This window comes from Trachemys scripta, chromosome 7, assembly GCF_013100865.1.
Source record: "Trachemys scripta elegans isolate TJP31775 chromosome 7, CAS_Tse_1.0, whole genome shotgun sequence".
NCBI lineage: Eukaryota > Metazoa > Chordata > Testudines > Emydidae > Trachemys > Trachemys scripta.
The window spans coordinates 94,718,023-94,743,974 of NC_048304.1; the positions used below are offsets into that span (position 1 = coordinate 94,718,023).

The window sequence follows — 25,952 nt, forward strand, 5'->3', positions numbered from 1 at the left end:
CTTGTTCCCATAATATAAGAACTAGGGGCCACCAAATGAAATTAGTAGGCAGCAGGTTTAAAACAAATAAAAGGAAGTTCTTCTTCACACAGCACACAGTCAACCTGTGGAACTCTTTGCCTGAGGAGGTTGTGAAGGCTAGGACTATAACAGGGTTTAAAAGAGAATTAGATAAATTCATGGAGGTGAAGTCCATTAATGGCTATTAGCCAGGATGGGTAAGGAATGGTGTCCCTAGCCTCTGTTTGTCAGAGGATGGAGATGGATGGCAAGAGAGAGATCACTTGATCATTACCTGTTAGGTTCACTCCCTCTGGGACACCTGGCATCGGCCACCTGGCATCTGTAGACAGGATACTGGGCTGGATGGACCTTTGATCTGACCCAGTATGGCCATTCTTATGTTCTTGTTCTTATGGCATTGGGGAGCACAGACCACTGGCTGCACAGAGGTGGGAGATCACTGTGCAGCTCCCCATCCCCCTGGGGGACAGACTCAGCAGTGAGGCTGCACCCAACCTTGACACAGTGCAAGGACCGGGCCTGCCCCAGAAACACCCCAGAGCCCTGCCCCTCTGCGCCAGTTGCACCAGGTGTGGGTAGGCAGGCTCAGCAAGGCAGGATCCAAGTGTGGAGGGGCTTAGCATGGGAGGAGTTCAGGGTGGGTTGAGAGGGTTCTGTGTGGGGCAATCTGGGTGAGGATGATCAGTGGGGGATCTGGCTGCACAGGGGCTTGTTGGGGGGTTCTGGGTGCAATGGCAATGGGACTCTGCAGAGGGGTCCAGGTGAAGGCGGTTAGGGCTAGCAGGGGGGGTCTGAGTGGAGTAGGGATAGAGCTCAGCTGGGGGGTCTGGGTGTGCAGGGGGCTCAGTGGGGGTGTCCAGATGCTGGAGAACTGGGGCTCAGTGGGGTTGGGATCCAGGTGCATCTAGTTGGAGCTCAGTAGGTTGGGGATGTGGGTGCGGGTTGGTCTTTGGGGTAGTCCAGGTGCATGGGGAGTGGGGTTCATCGGGGGAGGGTCAGATCTGAGTGGGGCTCAGTGGGAGGGTCTGGGTATGAGGTGGTTTGGATGCATGGGGGTTGAACGGATGTGGGAGCAGCTGAGGCACGATGGGTGCAGGAAGCGAAGGGTAGGGGATGGGGGGAGTTTGCAGAGCTTCCTACAGCCTGGGGAGAAATCAGGGAGTGGGTCTGACCCAGCCCCAGATGCTGTGCAGGGGAAGAGGAAGTCCCGTCCTCCCCGCCCAGCTGGGACTAGCCGCTGAGCTCAGCGCAGGGTCAGAGCCACCAGCCATATCTTCCCCAGTCCTGCCCTGGCCCCAGTGATTTACGTCTCTGTCAGCTGGCCTGGGCACCCAAAACATACTGCTAGGGAGGGTCGCAGGACAGGGTTTTGTGGCTTTCCTTTGTTTCCACATCAGAAAGTCATTTTTCTGCAGGGAAACAAAGAAATCTGTGGGGGACATAAATTCTGCGCATGCGCAGTGATGCAGAATTCCCCGAGGAGTATCATATGTACTGTATATAAGAAAAAGGTCAATGCAGCTACCAAAACTATATTGATGAGATTTTTTTTCAGATGAGGGTAAAAAACAATCCCTTTTACAGGCCCTTGTGCATTAGCCTCATTAAAAACTAAGGCAAAGAGTTTGTTTAGCTGTTGGGCCACACTATGATGATCTTTAATCTCCACCCCATCATCAATGTTTAGCGGTCCCACTTCTTTCCTTGTTTTGTTCTTATTTATACTGCTATAGAACTTGTTACTATTGGTTTTAATTCCCTTTGCAAGCTCCAACTCTGTTTGGCTTTTGGCAATTCTCACTTTATCCCTACACTTTCTGACTTCCAAGTGGTAGCTTTCCTTGCTGATCCATTTCATCTTCCATTCTTGTAGGCTTTCTGCTTTCTCTCAATCACCTGTTTGAGATGCTTGCTCATCCAGCTTGGTCTGAAACCTTTCCATATGAAAATTTCCCCCCTTGCTTGGGATGTAAGCTTTAGATCAGGGGCATGCTTGCCAAAGGTGGCACACGAGCTGATTTTCAGTGGCACTCCCACGCTGTCTGGGTCCTGGCCACCAGTCCGGGGGCTCTGCATTTTAATTTAATTTTAAATAAAGCTTCTTAAACATTTAAAAAACCTTATTTACTTTACATACAACAACAATTTAGTTATATATTATAGACTTAAAGAGAGACCTTCTAAAAACATTAAAGTGTATGACTGGCACGTGAAACCTTAAATTAGAGTGAATAAATGAAGACTTGGCACCACTTCTGAAAGGTTGCCGACCCCTGCTTTAGATAGAATTTACTTTTTCAAAGTTACAGAAACTAAGTCTCCTCCACATTCAGATCCTTGAATTCTTTAGTCCAGTCCACTTTCCTGACTAATTCCCTTAATTATTTAAAGTTAGCCCTTTTGAAATCAAGGACCCTAGTTAGTGGGTGTGGAACCATAACTTTGAATAAGGTAAAAATCTCAAATGTAAGGATGTGATCACATAGTAGCTTATTACCAGTCTTTAATTTTGTTCAATCCAAACTGGCTGCGTAGATTTGAAAGCTCTTCGAGTTGTATCAAAACAGGATGTGACAGTGCAAGCCAGGTCAATATTAAAATGCTTTTTACATCAGCTCTGTTGGCATATTTTAATTGTGTAATCCTCCATCCCTTCTCTGCTACACTTTAGAGGGAGAATCTGTTCTCTATAGATCCCTTGAAGGCACTGTGTTTTTGTTTCCATGATTCTTTTCAGGTGCGCGGTGATACATGACCTACTCTAAATGTGTCTGTGTGCTTCAACTTGATAGTCTTCCTCACATGTATAGTTAAACAATGTGCCTTCTTACTGAATTTTAATTGAATAGTTGGGAACAGATTGTTTATTGCATTTCTTGCATGAAGACATTTATAAAAGTCTTATTTGCACATGGCAAATAAAACAGCTAGGCAATACACTAAGGAGGTTTTAGCAAAGAAACAGATAAGAACACGGAAATTAAAGACAGACTTACATGAGCAAACATATGGTTAGGAGATGAAATGGTGGTTTTTAAAGGATGATGATCTTGGTATTTGAAAACAGCTGCAACTGAAGGGTTGTTATACAACTATTTTATTAAAGAAAAAAAAAATCTGTTCTCACCTATTATGAATGACAATGTAGTCATTGGGCCAGGGAACAAGAGCGAGAATGACCTTATAGCCTGGTAGGTGCACCACTTACCCAGGATATAACAGATTTAAGTTCAAGTTCCTGCTCCAATGATTAATTGGTTATAAAAAGCGGAACAGCTTCAAGAGGAGAGTGAGGCAACCCCCACAGGGCATGCTCCTGCAGTGGGGGAGACCCAAGTGCAAATCCCTGCTACATGGTGGGGAGGGGGAAATAACCAGGTGAGTGCTCTAACCATTAGGTTAAAGCTTATATGGCAGGCACTACTTCCCTCCCCACACCTTCGTTTTGTGAATCGTGTTTCCTTTGCTTTTGTGAAAATGCAAAACAAAATGTTTCATTTTGACACTGTTGAAACAGCTGAATTAGTTTTCACTCAAATTCTCTACTGATTCACTGAAAAAATGTCATTTTCAGTTTGACCTAAAACGCCTTTTAAATTTTTTTTTCAAAATAGACAGCGAATTGAATACCCCATTATTCACCTCACTCTACTTCAGAGGGACTTAACCAAAGGAGGTGAATGGGCAGCATGATGACAGATGAAGCTCAATATTGATAGATGTAAAGTAATACAGAAGTAATACAGGGGTAGGGGGGAGAAATGAACTGCTCATATGCTTACAGGTTTCTAAATTAACTATCCAGTCAGGAAAAGTACCTGGGCCTCAGGACAACTTGATGAAGCCTTCTGCTCAATGATTAGCTGTAGTCAAAAAAAGCAAGCTGGATGTTAGGATGCATAAGGAATAGAGTGGAGAATAATATGGAAAATATTTTTATGCTATTATATAAATTGATTGTAAGCACTCACCTGGAATACTGAGTGCCGTTCTGGTCACCCCATCTCAAAAAGGATATTGCAGAAATAAAAGGGGTTCAGAGAAGGGCACCAATCAATTAGAGGCATGGAAAAACTCATGAAGGAGACATGATACAAGTATATAAAATAACAAATGATGGAGAAGGGAGATCGGGAACTTCTGTTCTCCCTGTCTCCTCACACAAACAAGGTGACAATGCAGAGACACTGAAAGTTAAATTCAATACTGATGAGAAAATACTTTTTCACTCAATGTGTAATTGGACTGTAGAACTAAGCCACAGAACATCACAAAGATCAAGAACTTGGTAAGATTCCAAGGGATGGATAATGGTATCATCCAGCATTATAATAGTAAATGCAAACCAAGTTTTGGAAAGAACAAAACCCCTCAATCTTCAAGATTTAAGACATATCTCTAACTATTAGGATGAGACCTTCATTGGGGTAGTTTATTCCACATCTGCCTACTATGGGGTTCTTGCACCATCTGGTACTGGCCACTATCAGAGACAGGATATTGGACAAGATGGACCATGGCCTTTCATCCATTATGGCAATTCCTATCTTCCTAGGTACTCATAGGTATGTGGTAAGAAATTAACTTTTTTATAAAAAGACTTCTAAGGAAGTTCAAGATGAATCTAGTATTTAAGCACTATTAGACATTTCTAATTACATATATAGAAGAATCCATCGCAGGTTCAAATAGAGCAAAACACTAACAACAGTGACAGTTTTGCAAAGGGCATAATTTGCCACAGTATTACTTATCAGTGTGCAAGCCTTTATTAGTTTTCCTTATTATTAAAAAAAAAAAAAAAAAAGTACAGTGACTTCAGAATGAGAAACCCAACTGCATTTTATTAATATTCCATTTGCAAAATAGGGACTCTTAAAACCCCCCACAGAAGTAAAACAGGTTTTCTGGTAAGTTATATTTCCCAACTTTAAGAAGTAGGATATAGAAGTGCAAACAGGAGTGTGCTTCAACATAATAAACTGACATTTCAGCTTCTAAAAAGGTGCCTGGTTGCTCTCTGAAACTGGGGCTTCCAATTTTTCAGTAGACTAATATTTGCTGGGAAGAAATTTGTTTTCCACATTTAATATTGATTTGAGAAGAGTTTGCTCACTGACCACCATTTCCATAACAGCCCTAGCTCGCACCAGATTGTTTGATACAAGGGAGTGCTGAGTAAGACACACATTGAAAACACCACCCATCAGTAGAAAAAACATCTTAACTCCTCTTGCAAAACAGTTTACGGTATCAAGATGTTGAACCTATTCTCTAGTGGAATGCAATTATTGTATTAGGGCCAAAACCAAATTTATATAGCTATTCTCAATTATGGTGGTTCTAGCTATGAGGCTCTAGAAGTATGTCACTCTTCATTTTGAGGCCTGTTTATGTGGAGCAAGGTAGCTGGGTATGGGAAATAGAGGAAGACAGTTTATGGGAGTTAGCTGTTATTTCTACTGGCCCCAATACATAGCTTTAATAGTGCAAAAACAAAGTCAGTAGTTTACCATTTTAAAATATTCCTATTTCTGATAAATTCTCATTCACTGAACTTGTGGTTCCAGATAACTTTTCACAAAAATGCTGAGTGAAATATTTATACAAAGCAAAATAAATTACAATAATTTTCCATTCTTGTTAAATTGGAATATGAAACTAATGTGCTAGTCTTTTATACAACCTTAAAAAAATAAAAGGAGTTAAAAAGCCATTTTTTCCTTTTGCAGGATAGAATCCTGGCTGCATTTAAAATGCAGTATACATATGGCAATTCCATTTGGAGCTTAATCTGCACAGAAATCAATATGAGCTAGTAACTCTCTATGCTGGCTTGTTGGATACTGTACTTTACATCTGGGACACTCAAGGAAGCTTTCATCAAGTAGATTTGAACGTTTCAGTGAGGGATTTTTGTCTTTTATTGTCAACATATCTTCGAATGCTGCTTGCAAACCATTTGATGGCTCTGTACGTCCAAATTCTTGGAGTTTCTGAAAAAAAAGTTTTCAGTTGAAGCCATTATAGTCACAGAAAATCGGCAGCCTAAAGTGTACTATACAGGGTGCATTTGACAGCACAGTTGTATCCAATAGGTGAAGTCCTGCACGCTCACAGCATTTGGGGAAAGAACATTTAAAAATAGCAATAGAATTAGCTGTACAACCACAAATATTGCTAATGGGCTCTGAGTGCAGTTGTAGCTCCTAACATTTCTTTTAACTCTTTTTGAACCTGACTAGGTTTCAAGTTTATGTCCCTTTAAATTATTGTGTATATCAATTTTGTGGGGAAACAAGAAAAGTTGAGCACAATCCAAGAGTATACACCAAAGATGGCCGAACTATTAGTACCTTGTTCTGAAGAGCTTCTAGCTCATGGATGTTCACAGCTGCTGGCTTGCAAACTACATTTACATTGAAGTACAAGGCTGCAGGAATATGGCAGCCCAATATTCTGTAACGAGCAAGTTTCAGGCTGGCTAGTAGTCTGCTGCCCTGCATCTAGCAGTACTCCTGCTCTAGGTACACAGAACACTAGCTTCCCTGGCAGCAGTTCCATTCCCCACAATGTGTATCAGAAGTGACCACTGTTCCTGTCAAAGCTGAGGGGCACTGGGATACCAAAGACATGAATAGTTCTTCCCCACCCACCAACCAGTATACAGCTAACTGCTGTTATTAGGGCAAGACCTGTTGCTTTAACAACAAGAGCGTGGCCTGCAGGCGCATGGGAAAAATACAGCATTCGGGATAAGATACAGCAGAGTGTAAAATACTGTTTCTTTTACTCTTTCTTGTGACCTGTTCTGTTCTACCATTTTCCAGTGGGGCTGGGAATGAAGGAGCACCTTTGAGGAAAACAAACATTTTTATTCTAGTGCTATTTGCCTGAGGCACCAGTCTTTTGCATGATTGCAAAGGCCAGGGTATTAGTCTCTTAAACTGGCTTAAGATAAAACTACTGCAGTGCTAGTGCCATCCTTCCATTCCCTCTTGCTCAAGTGGCTTTTGGAGCCAGGGGAGGCAAAATGAAGAACAGATCAGCCTCTGACAAATGACACATAACACATATTGCTATTTACCTTAGGGTTACACAGCCACCCACCACGGTAATAACAGAATTAGAGGGAGCAGCAGCCAGCTAAGGGAGACTGTGTATATGTAAGTGATCTAAACTAACCGAACGAACCTAATGAAGAGAAGGATGCACAAAACCATGACCAATAAGTAGCTTCAAAAAAATTCTAGTCAAGGACGCACAATCAGGGGAAGGAGCACTTCAGGAGAATCACGTAGCCAGGGGTTTACTAAGTTACTCTTGCCTATTCCTCAGTTTTTCTATTGAGTGATCTACAGGCTTTGGGGTTTATTCTCTCACTGATGAGTGCAAGCAGCTCCATCACCTATAGGAGTTCCATGCATATGTACAGAAATAAGACCCCTGGTGAAGGCAGACTGCTTGAATTCAGCTGTAAGTCATTCAGCACTCACCAAGGGCTCCAGTCGTGTTATTTGCTCCCTTGCCTTGCGTAGCTCCTTAAGAACTTTATTCAACTGATGCTGCAAGCTCTGGCGATCAAGCTTTTCATTCTCAAAATCTGCAGTACACATTTGGATCTGGTAAATGCAATGAGAAAAAATGAGACATTACAGAGCTAGAACTACAGAATAAGAATTGCTCTTGGAGAGAAGTTTCAATTTTTGACTGGTTGCACATTAATCTATTAAATTTTAAGCTACAACACTGTGCTCTAAAGAGGCTGAAAATGGCATTAGTCACTGTGTGACTACAGTATGACACCATGGCAATGTGGGTGGGAAAAGTATCCCACTTCTCAGGGACAGTATCAGGCCATTGGCTTTATGCATTGCACACATATAACTCCTATTAAATACTAATGACATCTGCGCTTGCATACTGTGACCATGCTTTCCATTAAAATATATAGAATTTTAAGGAGACACAAGACTAAGGAGTTTCACAAGATACTATCCTGTAACAGACCGACTTGCTACAAAGCCACTGAAGATTTATAGATGTAAAAAAAATCAAAACACAATATAAATATAGAAAATACGAGAATAATAGGCCATTAGCTGATGAAAAGCATCTTCTACAAACATTAAGGAATGTGGACAGAATTTAATCTAACCACTAGTAAATGGTGTCAATGTGCTAAATGATGTTAGAAAGCAGCTGAATACTAAGATGACAATATTATTCTAAGGTTCCATCAACAGGAGAGTTGTATCCAGAACGGGCAGCCTGACCTTTGATTCTAGTTTCCCATGTTCCACAAACATCAATCATCCTCTTAGTATACCAGTTACTCCCTCGGGCATAACATTCTCAGCAAGCAGCCACGTTTACTCTGTCCCCAATTACTATTTCTTGCATGGTCATTAGATAGTAAATAGCTGAAAGCCGCTGTTACCCTTCAGGAACGAAACAGTTTTCCATCAGGACATACAGGGCCGGCTACAGGCACCAGCTTACCAAGCAGGTGCTTGGGACGGCCACTTCGGAGAGGGGCGGCACGTCCAGCTGTTCGGCAGCAATTCGGCGGACGGTCCCTCACTCCTGCTCAGAGCAAAGGACGTCCCGCCACATTGCCGCCACAGATTGCGATCACGGCTTTTTTGTTTGTTTGTTTGGCTGCTTGGGGCGGCCAAAACCCTGGAGCCGGCCCTGAGGACATAAGACAAGTATGTAAAATAAGTCTTTAGCATTTTTAATACATTGTCTCCCTTCAATACCATCTAAAACCTGAGGAGCAAGCCTGTTTCCACTAAATTCAGTGGTAGAAGCATAGACTCCAATGGGCCAGGAGCTCACTCCAGGGTTCCACCCCTCTCTCCATCCATATTTTGTTTGTTTTGGTTGGATGGTTTTCATTTTGTTAAATGTTAGGGGTTGAATACATTTAATCTATATTTTAGGACTGTGAGTTGCTGCGCAAAATTACAACAGTATAAATGGTGCAGTTTCTCTTTACACAGTGCTATAAATCAATGTGTCTGCAGGAAGAGATTTTGAAGTCAGAGTTTGACTATGAACATACTTCGGAAGACCATATGGCACAACCTGTGGTTAGAAAATAGAAACAACTGCCACCTCAACATTTTTCTCAAAGTGAAACAAAGACAACATTGAAAGACATTCATACTACAAACTTGACATTGCTGATCTGTTAAACTTGGGTCCCAACACCACAATGACCATTTTCTAAACAGTACATGGGTGCACATATTAATTTTATACACACATACTCTAGTATCTTTAAAAGATATGAATAGTAAAAAATAAAGTTGGAGGAAAGTTTCGACAGCAAGAAGAGTGCAGGGAAATGCAAGGAACAGAACTATTGAGATCAATGTTTTGTTGGGAAAAGAACACATTTTAGTTTGTCTGTTCTTAAAGAGTGTTGAAGTTAATTGATGTTTTAAAGACAGAATATCAGATTTTCATTTTAATTGACATAGTATAGTTCACATGTTTATGTTTGACTATTAATTATATAGGCCTGGTAGCATTTGCTTAAATTACTGTATTAAATTTCTCTAGCTCCTTTCCTTGTTACAAATTTGCTCTGACAAAATAATTCAGTGATGTGAACAGTTAGAACAAGAGCTTATTTATTTAAAGTGGTTAGAAGGAGAGTTGTCTATTGAAATAGAGTTTATTTATAAAATAGCATAGATTTAAGATTGTAAGGAAGTGTCCATATAATTTCAGAACAACTTTAAAGCAAAAGTGATTTTATCCAAAGCCTGCATGTAATCAGTAAGCCTGTAATTAGACTGAAATTACCACCAATAACATACTACAGAGTACAGCAATAATATGAAAGGCAAAGATTACTTTGCTATATGTGGGGAAATCTACTACAACAATACTTTGACAAGGGTTAACTGGGGAACTAAAAATTCATACAGAATTTTTGCAGCCTCATGTCAGGCAAGTCTCACATTTATATCTGAACTTCGTTCTCACATGCATTATATTGAGAAAGCTCCAACGTTAGAATATGAATGAATTGCTGCTTTTATCAACCATCAGCTATCAGTTCTTAACATGCACTTTGAGGATGTCATATTTTTAAAAATCTTGTGCGCATAATAAAATTTAAGGATGTTAAGAGTCATGTGCATTAATTAATATAATATGACTTATTAAATCAACTAAAACTTTAGAATGTAATTTGGTACCTGTTGTTCCAACAAAGCTATCCTGGTGTGTTGTTCTTGTTGTTTGAACAAAGATTTATGAAGAAATTGGACCTATAATGTGGAAAGAAGGCACTTGTAACCAATAATTTCTACATATAGTAATTATTAAATCTCAAAGAATGACTGACTTTAAAAACAAAAAAAAACAAAAAAAAACACAGGATTAACTAGATTAACCAGTGCTCAAGGAAATCTCTCATACATAGTATCCAAGCCAACTGAACTTCCCTCCACTCTTCTTCAGTGAAATGAAGTCACACGGAAGGGAAACATGTTTCCTGAAAGCTTTTCTAGGTGATTAAGTCAATGGAAAGCTTATTGATTTCAACAGGCTGTACATCAGGCCCTCGGAATCCAGGAAATTAATTCCACGTTGCCACATGCAAATATTCCTCTCCTCCAAGTACCTGGGTAATAGCCACAAGCAGCAGCAGATACCAACAAGCAGTTTAGCTCCAGTAACTCTTACAGCCTTAGAGAATTAGCTAAACTCTACAGACTTCCCTTGGCCCCACCGAATCCAGATGCCATGAGGGCTGCAGTTGCCTACTTCAGCACCTCCCCTGCTTGTCCAGGTTCACACCCAGATTCCTGGTCAATATCCAGATTTGCCTCCCTTTGGACCTTACATACAGTTTGCATCAGGACCATAGTTCCTTCTGACCTAAGGTCCAAATGGAGTCCAGCTGTGAGCAGTCAGGCAGTACAAATAGTGCTGTGTCCTGTACAAGGAAATCAATTTACAATACCTAAAATCTGATACTGATGAAAACATTTCAACAGGGCTAGCCAAAGCATAAACTAGTCACAATAAATTGCTTGAATTTAAATTGTGCTTTGCATAATGACTATTACAAAAAGTTTAGTTTACTCAATTGTTGTTTTATACATTGTGCCATGAGATGTTTGGTGTAGGCATATAGCTTTCCATAAAATATATCACTGGAATCCATAGCAACCATGTTAACTGATACTTCTGGCAAAGGACTGTCCTTTCTCAAGCAATGCTCCCACAGAGGGGAAAAGCGCTAGAACAAAGTAGTGAAGTGCCAAAAGGCATTCAAACTACAGTGAGGGGCACAGTGTATGAAACGAGATAGGTGCTTTAAACATTCAATATGCAACAACAGATTTTAGTAAAGTAAACACTGGAGGATATTGAATCACTGAGCTTAGGTACTGGAACTAGGTTAGCTGCTGTGAAGTATTCTCTCCAAGGGACAAAAATAGATGGTCGGGCATTTGCTTCATAAAAGTTTACATTTGTATGTAAATTGTATCTGGTGGATTTTTAAAGTTTCTAATAATTGGTGGTGGTAAAGAACGTGCTAGCTAGAGAAGATTTCATGAGGCCTTTGATGCAAATCCAAAGCAACAAACTGCAGAGTATGACATCACCTTTAATCATTAAAAAAAAAAAAAAAAAAAAAGAGAGCCCTAAGGGCTTGTCTACACTTAAAACACTGCAGTGGCACAGTTGCAGCACTTCAGTGTAGACACTACCTATGCCACTTTCCTGAGAGGTGCTAGCTAAGTTGATGGGAGAATTCTTCTGTCAACATAGCACTGTCTACACTCGGGGTTAAGCTGGTTTAAATGCTTTGCTCGGGGTGTGTGGATTTTTCACACCCCTGAGTTACATAGTTATATCGACCTAAATTCCTAGTGTAGACTAGCTCTAAATGTCTGCAGAAAGCAGATAATGTTTAACAGAGTAAAATAGTTTCAGAGCATTATGACCCTCTTTTGTGCTTAAAGAGCTGAAAATATATTTAATTTAATCCTTTGCTAATATAATTAAACTCGCATACTAGATCCACTTACCTGAGATAAGAGATCTTCAGTCTTCTTCTTTTCTTCTTTGAGCTTTTCTCTGGTAGTTTCATTCTCTTCCTTTAACCTCTGTATTTTATCTCCTTTGATTTTATTTTCATCTTCTAGAGTCTGCGTAGCAACATTGTGTTGTGACTGCAATAAGCTATTTAAACTCATTACTTCTCGTTTTGTTTCTTCATATTTCTTTTTGAATTCATTAAGTTCAGATCTCAGCTGGGTTATAGTTTGTCTTTCAGTGTCAAGATCATTCTTGGCAGTCAGTAAAAGCTGGTCATAATATTTTTGTTTTTCTTCTTGAAGGTAACCTTCACAAGACAGAAATTATAGAACAGTGGTTTTCTAAAGTATTCTTTCTTTAATGACACTGGGCTAGATTCTGTGCCATACCTTAGGGTAGCCATATGCAACTTATATGATCTTCGGATTCTAGCATGTTGCAAGGCCCAGATCAACCCCCAGCATAAGTTAGAATAGCTTCTGATGATGCTCTAACTTATGATAGCATCATAGCAACCCAGACTCCCTATAGTTCTCAGTGCTAGAGACACATCCCCACCAACCCTTACATGGCAGGGCTTGTGAGGGCGAACTGTGTTGGATTGCTTATGTTGGCCCCATGCAACTCCGGTGCTGGAGAAATTCTCCCCCTGCCTCTTGTGGCTCTTATATAGCTCCTATATATTGGTATACATATTGGTATACGGGAGGATGGAGTGGCCCCACCATCAACACAGGATTCTCAGTTCTGGGTTTTGGCTTCCTAATACAGAGGCTGCAGAGCTCCCACAGTTTAGGTTTTTGTTAACTGCTAGGTTAGCATTAACAGGGCAGTGTGAGAGCCAGGCCACATAGTGGCTATCACATACCGCCCTCTTTAGATTATACACCCTCAGTTCCTTGACACTAGTTGAAGGATCTTGTGCCTTTGTGATCTCCACTGCTGCGGCGCAGAATACATTCTTTGATTGTAAGTGCCAGCTTCCTAGCCAATGACTATTGCTTAAGTCAGGGCTTGAAAAGTACACCAGACACTAGTAGCCCAAGAACAAGGCTTATTAGCCAGGGGTGAAAACACCAGTGTGGCCACACTCTTGCCCCTGAAAGCCATATCCTCTGTAACTGAAAAGAAATAAAGAGAGTTGTGTGGTGTACATTGTATTTAGCTATATCAGCTTTCTATTTAATAACTGTTTTAAAATGTAACTTACTATTCAGGCTGAGTATACTGTAGAAACAATATGTGTTGATATTTAACATATCCCACAGTAGTAATCTAATCTGTTTACTGAAATGTATTTGACCTTTTGGTTTTTAACAGGGCAAACGTTTTCTTCTGCTTTACACATGCTGCTGTGATTGGAGGTGGAATTTGTCGCCAGAACCCTAAGCTTCCCTCAGCTTTTTGGATGCTTCAAGGAAGGAGTTTCTGCAACTGCACTTCTCCCCTTCACAGGCTCCATTTGGAGGCCCCTCCCCAGAGTACTCCCAATGCCGTCCTCTGCTGTGGCTTATGGTTGCCATCAGCAGCTTCTGCAGAATGAAGTTGACCCGACTGTCAATGTCAGTGCTGCCCTCCAGGACCTATAAAACCAGCAATGGAAACTTACACTTATAGAAGCTCAATAACAGCACTAAAGCTGTCTGCCTGCAGCCTGAAGAGCAGAGTATTGCATTGGGTCCAGCTTGGTTTGGCTTTGGAAGGCTCTCATCATGCATAAAGGCTAGAAAACTTTCTTATTTAAAATTTACTTTCTGCAGCAGATGACACTCACCCTGCAAAGTTTCTTATTTGCCTGGAATGAGGATTTTTCAATTCCTAGCTTAAGTTTGCTTTGGGCAGGACACCTGCTTCAGCAGTATAGAAAGAGGGAGGGATTTTTTATTTTTTTAAATAAGGATGCTGTTCCCGGATTCTGGTTGAGAGTTCTATCATATCCACCTCTGACCTGTAAGTAGGAATCTTATAAAAGTGAAACTCCACTCCGTGCTAGCTGTTTTTCTCCCCTCATCCAGGGCTTTGTTGTTACTAAAGAGAGAGGGGGTTTTGATACCCTGACTTCTTAGATTCTCTTCTCCAATGAATAGATCCTGTATGCCTGTGTCTAATGCCACTCTTAAGCTTTCTAAGCAGCAGCATGAAATTAACATGACCAATCATTTTACTGCTTCCCATAGGGATCTGAATAGCACCAATGAAATCAATACATGGCTGATTTCACTACAATCCAACTTAGCAAAGTTATGAAAAGAGTAGCAATGAAGTTGACTGAAGAGTATGTTACATAAATTTATTGTTGGTTCACATCTCCAAGGTTATAGGCACAACCGTGTAGGTCCCTCATTCACCATTGATGAATGGATTTTTCAATACTTGCCAATCTACTCCAATATTTTGCTAGTTCTACTCAGTCAAAATGTAGTAGCATGATTTGTAAATACACCCTTCAAATGAAAGGTAGAATTATAGGAAATTATCCATGTAATTATTATATTGAGCAGAAAAATCCTGAAAAGCTGAGAAGTGGCATGTTTAGGTCAGGACAGTGGATACTACTAAATTGTAAAGAAATTAAATTGTAAATTAATGGAGATATCCTATCTCCTAGAACTGGAAGGGACCTTGAAAGGTCATCAAGTCCAGTCCCCTGCCTTCACTAGCAAGACCAAGTACTGATTTTGCCCCAGATCCCTAAGTGGCCCCCTCAAGGATTGAACTCACAACCCTGGGTTTAACAAGCCAATGCTCAAACCACTGAGCTATCCCTCCCCCCAGTGTAGTATTCATAATACTCAAGTCAGGTTTTCCCAGTAGCGTGTAGTGCTGATAGAATGCTCAACCACTTTTAAGGAGTCAAGTATATTCAGGTAGTCTAACCAAAATACTTTTCATAAATACTGCAATCAACCCTGCGTTTAGGGACGCTGCTTGGTCCCTCATATAAAAACTGAATTTCTTTTTGACAGGCATCATTTGTTCAAGCTATAAGCAATCTAAAACCAAATTAAATTTGGATATAACTATGTTCTTCAAGTCATCAATGGAATATTATTAGAGTCTGTCGCTAACCTATACTGCTACATAACCTGGTCAATCCAAAGATAGTTTTGCTTTTTAAAAAACTTGTATATTGATTCAGGTCTTTTAAATATTAACCAGTAGTTCAGATACCAGTAAATAGTGACAATCTGTTTTAAAAAAAAAAAACAGTAAACCTGTACTTGAATTCTTGGCATTGTATAAAATAGTTACACTGCACACAGATTTTTTTTCCCAACAGTGACGTCATTCCTTGACGTTTATTTCTTCTTGTATTTCCCTCTCCAATATGTTTGTCAACTGATCTTTTCAGATAATTCTACACCCAAATCTTGACCACATACATCCCAGTCATTGCTCCTTTTTCATTCAGGTAGAGCACTAGCTCCCTTAGAAACAAGGTCGTCCTCCTCCTCCTCTTGGTGAGGGACAGGTTCTTTTTATCAAGTGCATGTTCACTGATGTCCACACTATTGGTTTCTGTGAGCAATCTGGCTGGAAGCACCCCATGCAGCTTCTCAAAAACACAGTTTATCTGTTTACTTGCTTCACCTTCATACCCGTTTTCCTGCCACAGAACGGTAAACCACTATAGCCTGCTTTATGCAAGACAGACATGTAGATAATATAAGTCAGACTGAATGAGATCTACCATGGATGCCCTGTTCACTCTTACTTCACTTCTCTTTTCCCCAAAAACAGGTGTACTGCCTTGGCTTCTCTAAAAGCTGTGGTAGTGCAATTCTGCAACTCCCAATGTTCGGTTATAGATACTAAGGCAAGTGCTGCTTCCAGCAAAGGATTACAAAATTTATACCAGTCCATGTCCTTTAGCTCATTAGCCAAGACAGCAGCCTGAGATAGCAGTTCCCAAAACACAAGTGTACAGAGTGGAGCTCTCATCAAGTGGCAGTGTGTACCCTGGGATATCTAATTGCAGTAATAGGAAGGAGTAGCTTGACTATTACAGGAGCATGGTTAGGGAAAAATGATCGGGATTATCAGACTTGTTCTGGGGGGAAGGCTAGACTTTGTTTTATGAGATGGTGTGCGTGGGGGGAAGGGGGTTGTTTATGACTACACAATCACAGTATATTCCCAAGTGATGGTCAGTGGATGTTTGTTTGCACAAAGATCAATAGGTGAAGTGTGGCATCCTTGATTCAGTACTTTAGCATCATTTATGGGGAAGATTACTCTCCTTGAGCAATAGCATGATTTTTCTTCTTCATTTCTTTTCCTACCCCATGTTTGAGTTTTTGCTCCTTTCCTTCCCCCATCACTTCCCAATTCCTGTTCTACCCAAACTTTTCCTCATTCCATCCACAAAAACAATGAAATAGCCTTTTGATATGTAAAGAGTTAATTCTTTAGAGTCAACATCTCAGGGAGCTTAATTGGAGAGAAAATAAAGGAAAGTTGACATCATACCGCCCTTGTTTCAAGCTGCCTGCAAAGCTGGAGAAAGCAGTACAACGTTAAACTGGGTTCATAGTTTTAGTGTTTTCTTTGCAACAATGAGGTCTAGAAACTTGCTGCACCACTGCAGATTCTAAATACACCATGCAGGCAAAAAAAAAAAAAAAAAAAAAAAATCCATTCAGTGGGCTAGGTGTTTAGCACAGTTTCATTCCTCTGACAGGTTAGGTCAAAAGTGTCTGACTTGGTTACTAGCAGAAGTGGCATATGATTCGGTGTCACAAATCATCAAGTATCTGGTACAGAGACACAAACCAAGGTTTTAGCCAATGTTTGAGGCATGGTCCATCCTAGATTTTTAGAGGTCCAGATCATGCAACTGCCGGTGAATGGGGGATGGTGAACACCATTTTACAGAATTTTTTTTGTGCTGTAAAAATTGTTAGGTCTTCGATCTGCAAACACCTCCTATGAGTCATCTTTTACAATGTGTATTTTGGAAAAATAAGTCCATACCTAAGCAATGACTCTTTAATGAATTTGCAACACTGGTTAGGAGTGTAATGTGCAGGATGGGTGGCATAATGATGTTTGCTGAAAAGAGTACTGTTTATGCAAACAAAAAGGATAACAAGTTAACGTCAAGAAAAAGTCCACCTAGAAGTTGGATCGCTGACTTTTTATGGCAAGTTTACCCTTGAGCAATAAAAGTGTTTTCTTGGCACACATTGTAGCAGATTGAATAGCAAGAAATTCAGAGGGTTCAGTTTTGAGTGTAGCTAGATAGCAATGAACTCTTGTAAGTCTGGTAAGTACAATCTTTTTCCTCATCTTTCAGCATGAAGGAACTGAAATGATTAGAAAATGCTTAAATTCTATCATTAAATTAGGGATTTTCTTGTGTTTCAATTCTCAGACTTATTCTATCAAATGTCATAATATAACTTAAAAGATTTTACCTTGTCTCTTATTAGACCCAGTTCTGTTGGTGAAAGACAAGCTTTCAAGCGCAACAGGGCTCTTCTTCAGGTCTGGTAAGAAGAGCTCTGTGGCACTTGAATCTTGTCTCTTTCACCAACAGAAGTTGGTCCAGTAAAAGATATTCCTTCACCCACGTTGTGTGGCTCATATTCTGGGACTAACACTGCGATAGCAACACTGTAAACAATAATAAAACTCATAATTTTTGTCCACTTTTGAAGGAAAGTTTAGATTAATACCTTCTGCAGTGGCCTCTTTTGCCTGCTGTTGGTTAACTGTTTCTAACTGCTGCTCAAGTTCAAAGATCCTTGCCAACAGTCCCATGACATATGCCTCTCGCTGCTGGTCATATAACAGCCACTGCTGGTTTTTCTCCAGAGCCTTCATGCAGGGGAAAAAACGGTATTAGTCACATTGTTAGAACATTACCATCCCATTTTCTTTCCAATACTCAAAAATACAGCCAAGGAAAGCTAGTTAATTTCTAGTCTGCAAGATGTAGTAACTTTTCTGCACTGAGTAATTTCTATTTTATATTCACAGCTCTGCTGTCTGTTATATGGAAAAGGTTAAGTGAGTTTGTTGAAGATCTTAATGTTAGATTATAGTTTCCCACTGCAACAGTTTGAATTTATCTACATCTGTACTGGGTGTGCTAGTACAGATTAGTTTATCTCTTGGAGTAGAAAAGGCTCCTTAAAGCCATGGACTAAGGAGTTAATTTTAAATGAAAGAACTATTAACTAATACCTTTTGGAAAGACTGATTTAAATAATGGTCCCCGAGGACAGAATAAACCAAAGCTGAAGTTTGTGTCAACCCATTTTTGAAACAGAAGGTTCCACTTAAAAAAGTCTGCAAAAATGAGAACTCTGGATTTTTCAAGCTGTAATATATAAAATGCACCTTGTCTAATCAGTTCCCAAACATTCAGGAAGTATTTTCCTTGTGGAGGAAGATACAAATGAAAAATTAGTAGTAAATTAAAAGATGAGCATATTTCAAAACTCATACTAACAGCAGAGGGCTACTCACAGATTTAACTATGGAAAGAATAGTTTTATTTCCATAATGTAAATTGAGATCCCCAAACATTTCATGTTATCAGATTACATCAAATGATCCGTATATACTAACATATCCAATCTTCAAGGGGTCACCTCTCTCCCATAGATTTAACAATACAGGTTTAATGAAAATTGTATTTGCCTTTTAATGCACTAAATATTGATATGTAACATCTCCCATTTACTAATTTCTTTAAGTGAAAAGTCTGTACTGTAAATAGTGAATATGGGATGAAGAACAAGAGTACTGAAACCACAGGATTCAAGTTTCCCTATGTGTACATCTCCCCTGCCATAAAGAACATTTTCTTCGTTTACATAATTATCTCCCATAGAAGCTGGTTTGCCAGTATTGAGACCAACGTTTTCTATGTAATACTCCTGAGGGAATTCTGTGCCAAAAAATTAAAAATTCTGCTCCAAAAAATAAATAAAATAAAAATTCTGTGCACAATATTTTAAAATTCTGCATATTTTATTTGTCAGATAAATGTGGAGGCTCCAGCATGGCAATGGGGAGCACAGGCCACTGGCTGCATGAAGGTGGGAGATCACAGAATTTAACTAACATAATATGTAGAAGTGTGTGTTGTGTTAACACAACTCAGTTGTCTAGGTCCTAAGCTTATACCGATCAGCTTCTTGTTGGCAAGACTGCAAAGATACCTATATACAAAATTCTCCAAACAAATTTAAATAGGTGATGTAATGTTCCAAGATTTAGATAGCTATGGTAAACTGCTATAGCCAGTACAGATGAGTTTCCTTGTCAAGATCAGCCAAGGGTTGCTTATTTTATAGTGCAGTTCATAACAATGCATATTAAATGTTAAAAGGTGAAGTTTAATGTGTGCGTGACATTATTTCACTACATAAAGATTGTAAAAATAGTTACAAGGCTGTGCATGCCACTACTGACTCTAAGATCTCAGACAAGATATCCTGGGAAAGATTAAATGTTTTAACTCTAATATAGTTTGGAAATGCCAAATGAAGTCATAACAGACATGGTACCACACCTATTTTGCTGTTTTAGAAAGTAGCAATAGCACAGTACTCTTTTGGGGAGTGAGAAGGGTACAAACTTACCTCCATTTTTTTCATGGGGAGGGAGTGAAAAAACCCAACAGATTGGGTTTTTGCTGCCTTAACCATCTCTGAACAAAAGAAGACTTTAAATAAAAGTCAAAACATAGTATCTGAAAATGCTTCCACTCCTCACCATCTTTGATAATGGTAATATTCCAGGATGTAATGCTTCCAAAGACCTGTCAGAAGATCCCATAAGTTTTTAGCAAGTTTGTCTTTGCATTGTGAGAAGGCAATGCTTTTTTTAGTTCCTTTGTAAAGGATCACTATTAACTTGATTTTTCTTTAAATGGGCTCAGAGCTATTTTCTTATGGGTACCCTTATATGCCTGGATTTCTTTATTTAAATAAAGAGGCAAATTTTGCAAGGGTTTGTTCTGCTCCCCTATTGATATATTTTGGGCAGGCCTGAAATCAACACTAAATGTGCTCAGGCTCCCTGTTTTTTCCTTTGTGCGCCTGGTGGCCTACTGCCTCTTCGTTCTCAGCTTTGGTGCGGCTCTTAACTGGCAAGTACCCACTGACAAGGACTGGAAAGAAAACATGTGAGCCATGGCATTCTAACAGTACAGGAAACCTGAAATACAATTGCACTACAAAACTAGTGAATCTGACTATACACAAAATGTTGTCAAAGGCACAAAGTAAAACTGCAAAAATAGCACACTGTTCTTACACCTTGCAGTTATAATAACTTTAAGGAATACTTTTAACAATTGTGGGTTTAATATTTTCAGATAGAAATAGATCTCTCAATTTCCCTTTCAAGTGTGCTATGTATTGTTTACATTGTCATGCATGGAAATACTTACAATAATGAATATACATTTATAATGTTATAAAGGAAACTTACATCTTTCAATTGTTTTTCAACTTCATTAAGATTACTTGGTGATGCAGTGCAGTTCATTACAGCTTTCTGCAGACAAAAGAATGTGTTAATGTTTTTCCTCTAGAAAAGTGTGTTCTCAACTAATCTTATAATCTTGTAAGAAAGAAGCACTTACAGTCAGAGTTAAAAACCAATACATGTAATTCTGATATCATGAGGATGCCCAAAGAAATACTCTTATCCACAAATGTGTTCCAAGTATCAAACCTTTTGATTCACCCTCTTGTATTTGGCTGCAAGTTGATCTAATTTTTGTGGTGGAACCCTAGTTTCACAGATTTTAAGACTGGAACGGACCATTATCTAGTCTGACCTCCTATAAAACACAGACCATAGAATTTTGCTTCAGTTCCTTCATGAAGCCCGTAACTTCTGTTTGAGCTAGGACATATTTTAGAAAGACATCCAATCTTTGTTTCTGTGGCACTGCTGTATTGTGCTGTAGCTTCTGGTAAATTAAGAAAATTGATGGTTTAAGTTTAATATGGAAGTCAATAAGTCAGTAAAGTGTTTCTTGTTAAGCTGAATTTTGCCTGCTGTAAAGTTGTTATTATCTTGCAGATTTTTACTGATAATTCAGAACCGCTGGGGGGAAGGTGGAAGTTTCATCAGCTATGTAGGGGCTTTTTAACACATTGGAAGGCATGGGAATCAGTATGGGATCGTGGGAATGACAGGAAAGAAAGGCAAGGGAGGATGCACATAATTAGCTAGGTTTTTCTCTAAAAATGTTCAGTTGTCAAATAGCGTTGACATTTAAAGTGTCAGTTTCAGGGCTAAGACCCAACTACACCTCTACCCTGATATAATGTGACCCGATATAACACGAATTCGGATATAACGCAGTAAAGCAGCGCTCCGGCGGGGTGGGGTTGCGCACTCCAGTGGATCAAAGCAAGTTCAATATAACAGTTTCACCTATAACACGGTAAGATTTTTTGGCTCCTCAGGACAGCGTTATATCGGGGTAGAGGTGTATAATAACCAGCAGCAGTTTCAGAGTTTATAGGCATCACTACATTAGTTTACACTGTTCATATTTTGAAGAACCTTCCAATTCATGTGTGCTAGAAGCTATTTTTTTTTTTAAAAGGTACAGGGGACATTGACAGAGGCAAAATATGTGAGGACACCTAAATCCAATTTATGTTTTTGAAAAGTCTACCTCTAGATTCTGCAGCACATTTCTACACAACAAATAAATTTTGGGACAAATTCTGAATATGAGATCTTGAATGCAAGTATTAGAACTTTTATAAGCTATTCTGTATACATGAAGTATAACATTAAATCCTGAATATTTGTTACAGATGTATTTTGATTAAAAACTTCGTTTCTATAAATATTACAACTCAGTATCTATGATGTCTGAACACAAGTGTTTCCTCATTTTTTCCTAATGTTATACATGCTACTCTTACACCACCTAGCATTTGTAAGAGGCATTACAATACACATTTTCAAGTTTGTGAAGATATCCAATCAAAAAGTCTAAGTTTACCTTTTTTGCACTTCATTTATTAATGACAATTTGAAAGAAGAATACTTCTATTAATACAAAGTTATTTTGGTAATCAGCCTGCTCCACAGATAAAACAATCCCATGTTTTGGCAACAATTGCTTCTGTGATAGTCTGTTTCCATTTAGACTAGCCAGCCAAGAACATGTGGGGTACTGTTTTAAGATTACTGACAGGAAAGGTCATTAATGGGTAGGGTATTCTTCCACTCTTATCTGCCCCCTCATACTTTATGTTTAAGATTAAGTAAGTAGGAATCCTTCTGATAACTGATACCTAAATCGATCTCTCAGCTGTGGCTATGCAGGAAAGCTAGCACAGATTAGCAACAGAATAATTCTTGGGGCTATGATACAGCTTTAAAGACACTAAAAACTGGCTCTCGTGGGCCACAAAGATTCTTTGCCCTAGCTCTCTAACGGATGTTTACTTTGAATTTGCCATCCTCAGCAGGTCAGGTTTGTTGTTAAATAGAATAGCTCTTTACAGGGACAAAGTCTATTGCTCGTTATTTCCATTGAAGATTTATGCTTCACTTAATGTTGCATGAATTCTTTAAGAAGACCAATTCAAAAATAGTATGTTCCCTGCAGGCAGCCAGAAAAATGTCACCACCTTCTTTCTATCTTTCCCATTTTGTGGCAGAGATGCTAACTAGAATTTAACACTGAAACCAGAGATATTTGGATCCATTGTCACATTCTCCCGAAGAAAGGAAGCAGGCTGCTGCATCTAACCAAAGCATTTAGGCTGTGTACTTACCCCTAAGAGTATCAAGTTGCAGCAGCCCAGACTGGAGGGCATGAAGACATAGGACTGTAGCCAGGTTATGTACAAGCTACTGGCCCGCTGTGGATTGAAAGCTGCATTTATGGAAGCAGTGTTCAATGAGGAATCCATAAAGATCCCGAAACTATGAACTGTGCCAGGGAAGGGCAGGTTTCCTCAATAAACTGTTATACTAAGATAATGGTTAGTATTCAAAATACTATTTTTCTTCTCACCCATCTTGCTCTGATTCAGATTAAGCTAGTTGCTTTTCATCCAGGAGCTGATCTGTTAGACTCAGGGATAGCTGGCAGTGGTATTTTTACTTTGGAAGCAAATGAGAACCGGGCACTGTCAGTGTCTTACTGGCACCTGAGAACACCGTGGGTACGTCTGCACTGCAACGGGAACTCAGGGTTACTGAGACTCAAGACAGCAGACCTTGGGTTAGATAATCCAAGGTTTAAGCGTCTACACTGATTGTTTACCCTATGTTAAGAATTTTCTCATCTGGGCTCGAACCTGGGGCTCTGGTGTCCACACTGCAGCAAGCAAACCCGAGCCAAACCAATTATATCCGACTCCCTAGCATACTCCCAAAATGTGGCCACTCTAGCCCTTTGACCATGGTGCATTGTGGGGAAAAACTTGCTTGTCCACCCTACACATTACAGGAAGCTTGAACAGCCTGCCAAGCAGTCATTTTGGTCTGTGCACTCCCAGCTATCAGAGCCAGCACCATGGCAGACACACCTTTGGAAGAACTCTTGCTTGGGCTTTCATTCCTGTGTCAGGAAACAGGCAGAACTTCTGAGAGACATTGATGGACATTTTGGTGGTGTTTTCTGACCCACAAAAGGCACCTGACAGAGCTTATCATGGACGACGACAACACCACAGACATGGCAGACTTGAACTGGCTGATGCTTCTCATGACAGTCAGCATAGCCGCTGACACCTCCCATGTAGGCTGGTGCTTCTGGAGTAGGTCCACAAGCACAGACTGGTGGGATCACAGTTATGCATACCTGGGATGACCAGCAACTGATCCAGAACTTTCGCATGAAGAGATTTCTGGAGCTTTGTGAGCAGCTCACCCTGAACCTCCACCGTAAAGACATGAATGACGGCAGTGATTAGTCCAGAAGTGAGTTACCGTAACTGCCTGGAAGCTGGCTACCCCAGACTGCTACAGGTGGTAAAGCAACGGCAGAGGTTTCTAAGGCAATCAGGCATATGGTTTAAGCCAAGGTGGCAGGCATAAAAATATATTCCTGAAGTAATTGCTGGCTTTGAGAGAATGGGGTTTCCACAATGTGTTGGGGCTACTGATGGGACTCACATGCCCATAGTTTGCCCCCCCGAAGGAGCACAAATACATAAACCTCAAAGGCCCAGTGGAAGGAGGAGAACAGTACCTTTATGAATGTGATTGGGTGGGGCTCATTGATTGTGTGTGGGGAGGGGGTGATTGCCATGCAACGTACTTATGAATGACATGGCCACTTGTCAAATGAGGGTGGGAGGGAGGATCAATTCACAGTATGGATTGATCTAGACAATTGTATTGAGGAATAGTGTTTGCATACAAATTCTTAATTATCCCAGATCACATGTTTACCTGTATTATTTTAAATACACACTGTATGAAGTGATAACAATAAAAACTTTCTTGATACATATTTATAAATAAGCTTCTTATTGTATTAGAAAAGTACAATGTTAACCCCTTGCCAGGCAGGCCAGCTGCCATTACCTCACCAAGATACCAGTCTCTCTCACACACACACGCATGAACAAGTTCAAAGACCAAAGCTAGGTATAAGACAGAAACCCCCTACCATGGCATGTCCCCTGCCCCCTGGCTGTCCTTTGCCTTCTATCCCTGTTTGTTGCACACTTGGTGCCAGAGAGTGGAGGTATCCAGTAGAGGGGATCAATCTGGAGGGCTGCATGGGGCAGTTGTCCTGTCTAGCTACTCATGAGGCCCAACTGCATGGGCCATCCAGCCATGGAGTTTTTCAAGCTGTTTCTGGACTGCATCACAAGGTAGCATGCAAGGGACTGAGGCTGTGATGTGGGTGATTCAGCAGGAGTCTGTTCTCTTGCAGCCATTAGTGATATCTGCTGCTCAAACTGTTCTTTCTGCTGAGCTCTGTCCTTCTCTCTTAGCTGCTGTTCCTGGAACTGTGAAGCAAGTGCCTGCTTCTTCACTGAAGCCCTGTCCTCAAGCTGTGCAGCAAGCCTGAGCCTTTCCTCTTGCCAGGCCTCTCCTCTAGCCTCAAGAATCTCTGCCTTTAGTATTGGACCTGCTTGGCAGCTCTGTCCAGAACTTCAACCATCAGCTCATCACAGAAATGCTTCCTCTTGGAACGATCTGTTTAGTTACACTGGCCCAGTCTTCTGCTGCAGTGTTGGTGAGCTGTGGAAGTACCGCAGCCAGTAGAGGTCAAGGGGCCTGGAAAAGCACAACACACAGAGGGTTACTGTCTCAAATAGCTCAGTAGGAGCACAGAAAAAAAATCCTTGTAGAATTTCAAGGACATAAAATGCTACTTTTTCAGACTAAAACTTCAGTATATTGATAGAGGGATGTGCCAGACCACCGAAGCTCCCGTGGACACAGCCTGGTTAATCTCAGTGAAAAGCGGAGAGACAATGGTAAATTAAAAATTCAAAGCTGTTTTTTGTTTTCTAAAAAAAAAAAAAATTGCAGAACTACCGCGGGGTGGGGTGGGGGTGGAGGGGGAGAAGAACAAAGGTGCCATCAGTGGCCATGCTACAAAAGCTTTTTTTTTTTTATCATTTATGACACTCCACATTTTGGAGGACATAACAGTTCTTGTGGTGCCCAACTGCCAAAGGGAGATGTTGTTCCAAGCTGCTGATGGGAAACCTGCAGTGTATGCAAGGAAAGTACTCAAACATAGATGTGCTGTTGAGTCACTACATGAGTGGAATGGGCAGGTCAGTTACAGAGATGGCCCTGTAAAATACATCCTTCCCCGCAATACGACTACCTATCTGGAGTTCCTGCTTCAGGAAAAATGTGCAGCTATCAGCACCCAGCATTGGCCTGCTAAA

The 25,952-nt window shown here is 40.3% G+C and overlaps 1 protein-coding gene across 1 annotated transcript in view; it reads right to left on the minus strand.

Annotated features, from left to right (window-relative positions):
* Positions 1-4,848: 4,848 nt before the first annotated feature.
* Positions 4,849-25,952, minus strand: part of CEP55 (centrosomal protein 55) — a 34,717-nt gene continuing 13,613 nt past the window's right edge. The window contains exons 4-9 of the mRNA XM_034777665.1: positions 20,542-20,607; positions 17,772-17,913; positions 12,084-12,400; positions 10,239-10,310; positions 7,521-7,646; positions 4,849-6,020 (exon numbers count right to left, since the gene is read on the minus strand). Of these exons, the coding sequence (XP_034633556.1) occupies positions 5,814-6,020; positions 7,521-7,646; positions 10,239-10,310; positions 12,084-12,400; positions 17,772-17,913; positions 20,542-20,607 (930 nt within the window). The 3' untranslated portion in view covers positions 4,849-5,813. The remainder of the gene's footprint in view (positions 6,021-7,520; positions 7,647-10,238; positions 10,311-12,083; positions 12,401-17,771; positions 17,914-20,541; positions 20,608-25,952) is intronic.